Source organism: Ixodes scapularis, unplaced genomic scaffold, assembly GCF_016920785.2.
Source record: "Ixodes scapularis isolate PalLabHiFi unplaced genomic scaffold, ASM1692078v2 ptg001934l_1___fragment_4___debris__unscaffolded, whole genome shotgun sequence".
In the NCBI taxonomy this organism is placed as follows: Eukaryota; Metazoa; Arthropoda; class Arachnida; order Ixodida; family Ixodidae; genus Ixodes; species Ixodes scapularis.
The window spans coordinates 53,295-62,033 of NW_024610212.1; the positions used below are offsets into that span (position 1 = coordinate 53,295).

Consider the following 8,739-nt stretch of genomic DNA (forward strand, 5'->3'; position numbering starts at 1 on the left):
ATTTCTCTTCCTGGTAGTTGCTGTCGGTGAGCAACCTGATAGCCTTGGGCTTTTCCGCTTTTCTAATAGAAATTAGCGGTTCTTGTACATGTGCAAAAGTGAAAAGTATGCTACTGCCATGTTTGTCAGTTTTGTAACTCTTTATTCCCTCAGGCCGCAAATTTGTCTTCAGCTTGGTTCACATGCATAGCACATTCATGGCGCCTTGTATCCAAAAATATCTATTGTGAGTTGGATGTGTGTTTGGGGGGGGGGGGGGCATTACTTTGCTGGTTGAGTTAATAGGCAGGAGATTGCGAGAAACAAAAGGGTGGATAAAATACAACCGTCACTTTTACTATGAAAACCTTTTAATAGAGGACTGGCAAAAAAATGAGAACATGAAAAGGTATGACGTCCCGTCCTCCTCTTACTCTTTACTTTCTGTAACCTAGTCTGGTAATTTAGGATCATATACTACTACATAAGATTCAACGACGTGGAAGGTGTTGGTGCACCTTAACCCATTTTGGACGAGCCTCGCTCGTCTACCTAGGGCCGTTCCTAAACTGTTTAGGATGAGTGTAACTCATCCGCACACTATACCTCGCCCATTGGCTCTTTTTGGACATCCCAGGCTTGTTCCGAGCATAGTTTGCGGTGCTGCTCAGAGATGGCAGCATGTATTTTTTTTATTGTACACATTTTTAAGGATGGTGACTGATTGTGGAGACATGCGCAGCTTGGGCCGTACGTGCAATAAGTATAGAAAAGAAAACTTAGGATCAAAAACTGAAGAAAAAAGAAACGGTTAAGGTAAACAGTGTGTGACATTATTATGCAGTTTCCTCGTTCCTTCGACAATGTCTAATTGGATACGAGACACACTTTTATGACGTGCAGGCAACATCAACAGAAATGTTTGGCGTGAAATGACACGCCAAAAATACAATATAAGATAGCTATACTGCTAGGACCCATTGTATGTTCCTGTAACTCTGCTAGATTTGTTTTGAGAATGGCGCGATAGTTTCGTGGATAAATCCACTTATATGTGAATCCCTCGGAGGGGCGGATCCAAGCAAAACTGGAGGCTGGCTTTGTAGCCAGCCTCCAGCGCGATGTCTCCTTGCACGCACTCACAGATTTGGCTATCTTGGCGTCTCGAGCTTCAGCTTTCTTGTTTACCTTCCATATTTCGAGCAGGCGGTTTGTGATGATTACGTCTACGACATCGCTCGCCTTGTCAAAGTGTTCGACATTGATTGCAGCAGCGATGAGTATGATTGCTATCAAGAGATGTTGAAAGCTGTTCATTTTGACTGCGACCCGCTGGTGACAAACTCCAGTGACGGCGAGTTACGGACGAACTCGTTGTGGTCACTGTCGCCCGGGATTATCTCGCAGGCGCATGCAGGGTGGAAGGTCAACGGGCCGGCGGCGAGAGCGAGAAAAACATTTGGGTTACCGAGTTGCGCGAGCGGTTTTGATCGTACCGCGGCAAGGAGAGCTTGGGCGATCATGGGGGCCCCTAGAATGAGAGATCGTTCATGGTCACATGCTTTATGGGCACCATGATGTGACTAACTTGGGCAGTGTTGCCTGGTCGCCAGATGAAAATGATACAAATTCGTAAATTGAATAGTGCAATTACTAGAGCTCTAAAATTAAGTAACTTGGTGTATATACTAAGTAGTCTTTGAGCAATCCATTTCAAGAATAAGACATCCGTTTATTTTTCGTGTCATAACCCCTTTAAGTCACTGCAGACTCCGCTGTCCACTTATGGCCGATTCACATGATGAACTTATCCGCAGATAAATTGATCAAGTGACAAGACGTCCACGGAACATCAGTCCCCCAAGCACATCCATACGGAGGAGACGAGCAGATGACAGCGAGGACAAACTGAACCTATTCCCGGCCCTGCATCATCGCTCTGTGGCACAGTTTTCCAAGGTCAGGAGTGATGTTTGCGACTACGATCACTGTGCTATTATGAAAAAGTATCGTGTGCTGCTGTTACATACCGAGCGAGACAAAGCATGATGACAATAAACACGGAAAATACAATTTTACGCGACCCCTGGTGAGCGTCGTGGAAAGCTCGCTTTGTGACGTGCGCATTCTCATTCGCCTCAAAAGACAGACGGAGCCAAGCCAAGCCAGAGGCTAAGCCGGGTGGCGTTTGTTATTGTTAGTACGGTAACAACGCGGGCTCTGCCCGCTTGGTACTAGTACCAGCCGCTTTGAGAACAGCCGCCGAGCGAAGAATCAAGGCGAGCACCAACGAACGAGGAGAATGCGCGGAGGCACCAGGGGCGCTGGGGGCGCCGAGAATGCGCACGTCAGTTCCGCTACGCCTGCTCTCAGAAGGACTCGCTCGCGTCGGCGGCTTCCGGCCGAGGATTCGCTCTTAATTCAAAGAAATACAATAATTCGGGCCCCATCCGTCGGATTGCATATGGTTTTTAGGTACAGTACCATCCCGTGAAGCCCGCTCGGGCAATAATTATGAGATTTCAAATATCGGTTCAGCATCCCTTTAAGAAAGGTCTTGGCTGGGTTGAAAACTGGGTGGACATGCAGGGAAGCTTGCAGCTTCCTAGGCAAGTTTTCACTGAAGCTTTTTGACACCAACCCGGAGGAGTATCGGAACCTGCGGCTTGTCGGCTGGGCAAAGTTCTTGCAGCTTCTTTCACGAGTGGAAAATAAGAATGGTTCGACAAAATGAAACAGCGAATGGACAAAGTACAGTGCGCTATCTTTGTTTGGCTCATTCGAAAACCAAAAATATTGCTGTGCTGTTGGTTCTCTATTGTAAACGCTTTTACTGTTACTCACCCGCTAAAAATCTGGGCATGGAAGGGCACTTTGTCCTTAAGTCTGGGCGTCTGCTGACGAGGTGCAAATCGGAGGAATAGCCGACATGATGGTAACGTGACAAACGGTCCACGGATGAAAATTGTGATTCAATCCATCGCGTGAATCTGCCATTATTTGACAATTGTCCTAATATGATTAATTGGTCCCTATTAAAAAAGAACAATTGTTCTCTGAAACAATGTAATGAAAGGAAGTTTTTATAAACAATGCCTGCTCCTTAGACAACAGAATAGTATGAGCCTTGGTATAACAGGAACTTTCCGTAGATCAGACATACGTTTATTCCATGCTCAAAGTAAAGACATGAGTTTGTCTTGGCAATGCCAACCTCCTGTGTATGATCTGTAAAAAGTCCTTAATGACCGTAGTCAAGGGAGAGGAGTTTCTGCTTTCAAGAACAGGATGGGGTGATAGAAAAAGTGTCTCGATGAACAATGAATGCTCCAGCTTATCCACTCAGCCAAGTTTTTGCAACATGAACTAGGCTCTAAGAGAAAGACGTAGGATAAGAACTTCGAAATCTTTAGGATTTGCCAAGGGATGAAATTAATTAAATGCACAAAAAAGTAGGGGGAGGAGGATGGCAAGAAAATTTTGGGGCTTGTGTTCTTACACTTGAATTGTTTGTGCAGGGACCATTACTGAAGCAGCACTTCATTCCTGAGGCAATAATTTATTGCTAGTCAAAGCCTGTTTCCAGTAATGCACATCAGGTGAGCGGCTTTTTTTTTTTTTTTCTCTTAAACATGAGGTGCTTTTTAACGTTGCCCTCCAATCCCAAAATGTTGTCCATCCGTCCGTGCGCTTTGCCGCTAAATTTAGTGGGGACATTTTTATTGCGTGACCTTTACACAAGTTCAGTTTCCTCTCTAAATTTAGCAGAAAATTGATGTCACAGGACCTACAGACAATTTCAAGCTCTCTGATAAATTTAGCGGAAAAATGGATGTCACGTGAACTATGCAGCAACTCAGTTTTCCCTCTAAATTTAGCGGAAAAATTGATGTCATCTGACCTATGCACAAATTCAGTTCCCCTGCTAAATTTGGTGGGAAAATTGATTTCACATGATCTGACGTCATGTGACCTACAGACAAATTCAGGTTACCTGCTAGATTTAGCGGAAAAATTGATTTCACGGAACCTATACACCAATTCAGTTTCCCCACCAAATTTGGCAGAAAAATTTATATTGCGTGATCTGACATCATGTGACCTAGAGACAAAGTAAGGTTCCCGCTAAATTTAGCAGAGCGATTTATGTTACGTGACCTTTGCACCAATTCAGCTTTCCCACTAAATTGAAAGGTGGTAACTCTCGGTGACTGGAAATATGGTGCACATGATGTTTTGATCACGGTCATGCAACATCATGGTGGAAGATACATAAAGATATAGAAGATATAAAAAGCATGCACGACCAACAGAACGATTGACATAATCCGAGCGCTGGGAATCTTCCATGGAAGCGATCTGACTTTGTTTGAGAAAAACAGAAATCAAGTGGCACAATAGTTTCTTAAATCTTCTTGCATAACCATAATCGAAACATTTTGTGCACCATAACCATGAAGAGGTACTGCATTTAACCCTTATGCACTTATTAAAACTGTTTCTCACTACCACGGCTAGGAGATTCTTTTCGGCTTCTGGTTGGCCAAGAAATCTTGTCAAGCCCTCTATTTGCGTCCCGGTGTTAGGCATCTGCATTGCCCTAACTTCGTTTGCGCTTTCTTCTTTGTTCTAAACTCCCAAACTTAATTCGAGCAACGGGCATCGATGGCGACAGTCCCTCGGTCATCGGGACAGCATTGCTCGGTTTTAGGGTACACGAATAACGACAGAAAGCGTTGAATACTGTCTGAGGACCTATGTATCTTGCACGGATTTTGGCAATGTGAGTGCGGCTGTTTCTACATGACCCCAATCTCCGGTGGCAGTGGTTTGCTTCCGTAAACTGAAAAGACTTTTCTTCAACGCCATCCTCTCGACCGTGCTTGTAACATTTTGTGAATGGAGCGCACACCGAACTTAACGCTGTACCGTCGATGAACATGGGGTACGCTCGCAAGGTGCGTGCAAGTTTTCTCGAGATAATTGCTGCTTCAGCTTGTAACATTCTCTAACTGAATTTATCTTAATATTTCCGCCGCCGGGTGTGGCTGAAAACTGTCGAAAAGCTTGTTCTATTGGTCTTCCTGAATCACGATCTCCTGAGCAATACCAGAGAGCCATGAGCCTACGTTGACCGTCACAATGCGACTAGATTCTTATTTTAAAAATTAGTACATAATGTAGCCGGGAAGAAGCCTTCAATTTCTGTTGCTGAAAGTTGAAATATGCTCATGCATCAATTTCGAATCGTTGAATCATTGACCGACTCGCTCCGGCAAAAGGCCCATCTCGACTTTGCTGTTTTCAGTTCTCGACAAAAGACACACTCGTTGGCACGGGATCCTCAAATAAAACGTTTATAAACACCGATGCATGAGCATGTTTCTATGTTTATAAACAGTGATGCATGAGCATGTTTCAACTTTAAGCAACAGAAATTGAAGGTTTCATTCCAGCTACATTATGTACTAATTTTGAAAATAAGAAGAATCTAGTCGCATTCTGACGGCCAGCATGGGCTCATGTCTCTCTGGTATTGCGCAGGAGATTGGGATTCAGGCAAAGCAATAGAACTAACTTTTTGACAATCGCTAGCCACACCTGGCGACGAAAATCGGCCTTCAACTAAGTGCTGTAGATAATAAAATTGAGTCAATGTCACCACTTCGAAATATCTATATTAACCCTCTAATGCCCAAAGATTTGTGCAACATTGAAAACATGCAGTAAATACGATTTCATGCTCAAAATACGTGCCCAGTTTCACCGAAAGCAATTTTTATTTTATTTGCACATTATTTTCCCATGATACAGCTCGTATCATCAATGATACAGCGGGCATTACTCCCAAAACAATAATGGCATTTTCACATGTGGTAGGCAACAAAGCAATTACGATCCTTTGTGTAGCATAGGTTTACGTTACACTTGCAACAGTAGGTGTAGGAAAAGCTGTTCTGCGCTGACTTGCATCGCAGCCTGCTGCTGCCCCAGATGGGCATGTGACCGACACCATCCAGCCGCACATCATCCTGGGGAGCACTTCCACCGACTTTGCGCTTCTTCATAGGCGGAGTCACTGAAGATGTTGGCCGCTTGACTGGTTTCTTTCCCACCGCGATAAGGGACTCCGCGATGCTTGCCTGAAATCGCCGGAGGTTGACAGGCTTCTCGTTCAACTGGGAGCAGTGCCGCCGGTACAGAAGCCAAGCATTCACTGTAGCAATCATCAGGCTGTGATAAAATAGGTAAAGATACCATCTGCGAGACTTTATGGGGAACTTGTAAAGTTCAATCAAGTAGTTGAGGAGATCCACACCTCCCATGAAGCGGTTGTATGTCGCTACAATTCCAGGCTGTGGAACTTGGATGAACTTTTTTTCTTTCTTGTCCCATCTTCGCACAGTTCCGACTAGTTCAGCGGACACATAGTTGGAGACAAGTGTCACGGCTCTATTATCATACCACCTTACAACCGCTATATTCTTTAGATTGTTGACCGCATAATCGAACGCACCACGTCCCTCCTTTTTCGGGTCGTTTTCTGACTTTAGTCGGCAGTCCTTTAGCCGATTTCTTCTGATCGTTCCTACGAACCCCAGACCTCTCTTCGACAACTCAGTCGCAAGATCTAAGCTGGTGAAGTAATTGTCGGCAGCTATTTCTTAACCCTTCTGCTGTGGAAGAAACTCGCACATCCTAAGCGTGACGTCACCACCCAACCCAAACAGGTAGTGTTGTTTCGCTTGGCCTTGGTAGACGTCGAACTGATACAAAAAACCAGACGAGCCAGCGCGACCCCAAAGCTTTATGCCCCAGGGGTTGGGTTTCGCGGGCATGTATTGCTTCATAGGGCACCTCCCAGTGAAGGAAATCATAATTTCGTCCACACTGTTCAGTTCTTCTTGCTCGACTGACTGGAGGTTTTCTTGTAGTGAATTTGACCACGTTCGAATTTTCCAAGCTTTGTCACGTTTTGTGTCTTCTGTGGCTTGATGGTTGTCAGTGAAGTGTATCAGTCTCATCAGCTTCTCAAATCTGTTCCGTGGCATCACATCAGCGACCACGGGAAACCTCGTCCCATTTTCCCAGTAACATCGCACACTGGGCATTTGCACAAGTCCCATCATCAGGTATATCCCGATGTATTGCTCCAGTTCAGCTTCTGTGACGTTCAGTGAATGTCCAGTAGACTGGGTACTGCACAGGTTAGTCTCTTCAGCGAGGGATGTGATCATTTCCGTACTTATAAACTTCCGGAAGTAGGTCAGAGCTGGTTCAATCGTCACTGGCATGGTAAAAGCTTCGCTGAACGTTGGAATGGCACAGTCCAGCAGGTTCCTCCTCCAATGGCCTCTGTCAATGGAGCCTGTGTAGCAGTGTGAGCCGCTGCTAGAGTCCATTTCATCATCGGAAGAGTCATCTCCAGAAGGCTCGGCAGGATCAGGAGGGGTACTTCTAGTGCCTAAAACGTATTCTGTGTCACCATCGTCACTCAAATCTCCAAAGTCACTCTCGTCGCCCGATGGCATGCAGCTGACAATGTCTCGGGGTGACTGGGCTGCAAAAAAATAATTCACAGTTCATTTAGTGGCGCCAAAGTATAATTCGTAGCATATCTGATACGAGCGTCGGTGACTATATCAAATGCCCAAAGTAGCACTCGTGATACGCAAGATATATTATGTTTTCTTTCTCGCCACTTAGATATATACGCAGTTAAAAGTGGTACAGAGGCTTCAGGAACTGTCCTAGCTTACAAAACACACAAAAAAACGATGATCTTACCTTTATTTTTTGAAGATCGGCCGTAGAACGTCCGCGTTCTAATCGCCATACCGTTGCCGCTGGGCTCTGCCATTTTCAAATACGCCGTGAAGCCCCCTCGTGGGCAATACTTGAACTACAAATACGCGAAAACTTGGGAAATATGTATCATCAGCGATACACTGGGCATTGGTTCGTTAAGAATGCAAACCGAAACTTATTTTAATTTGAGAAGTTGTCGTAGCGCGCATGATAAGGTGGGCATTAGAGGGTTAAAATAAATCCAGTTCCGAAATGTTACAAGCTGAAAGCAAATATCAGGAGAAAACTTGCACACACCTTGCGAGCGCACCCCGTGTTCATCGACGGCACAGCGTTAATGTGATGCCCACTCCATTCACAAAATGTTCCGAGCACAGTCGAGAGGATGGTGTTGGGGAAAAGTCTTTTCGATTTAGGGATGCAAGCCACTACTGCCGGAAATCGGGGTCATGTGGAAAGCGATGGAGCTTAAAGACACTGCAGTCGCACTCGCCTTGCCGGATTTCGTGCAAGCTACACAGGCTCTCGGACAGTATTCGACGCTTTCTGTCGTTATTCGTGCACCGTATAACTGAGCAATGGTGTCTTGATGACCGAGGGACTGTTGCCATCCAAGCCCGTGGCTCTAATTAAGTTTGGGAGTTTAAAACAGAGAACAAAACACGAACGAAGTTCGGGCAATGCTTACACTGAACACCGGCAAAGCCTCTCATCTGGGGTTTTCACTGTCTTTAATGCTCCAGCTAGGGGGAAAGCGCCGGTAGCCTTTCCCTTTTTATCTCTCGCACTCTTTTAGTAAAACAGTTTATACACGGTTCTGCTCTGCTTTAACCCCGTTAAACAAACTTGTTACCAAGCACCGGTGCACTGCGGAAAAGCAACACCAGCGGAAGCAAGCTCCACGGGTGTTGCTTCTCCGCTGTGCACCGGTGCTCTGAAAGAAGTGCACTC

The 8,739-nt window shown here is 45.3% G+C and overlaps 1 protein-coding gene across 1 annotated transcript; it reads right to left on the bottom strand.

Annotated features, from left to right (window-relative positions):
- Positions 1-5,846: 5,846 nt before the first annotated feature.
- LOC121834626 (piggyBac transposable element-derived protein 3-like) lies at positions 5,847-7,840 on the bottom strand. The gene is made up of 3 exons (XM_042288340.1): positions 7,768-7,840; positions 6,703-7,540; positions 5,847-6,615 (listed from the first exon to the last, which is right to left on the bottom strand). Exons 1-3 carry the CDS (start codon positions 7,838-7,840, stop codon positions 5,847-5,849), a joined length of 1,680 nt encoding a protein of 559 aa, XP_042144274.1.
- Between the last annotated feature and the right edge of the window lie 899 nt (positions 7,841-8,739).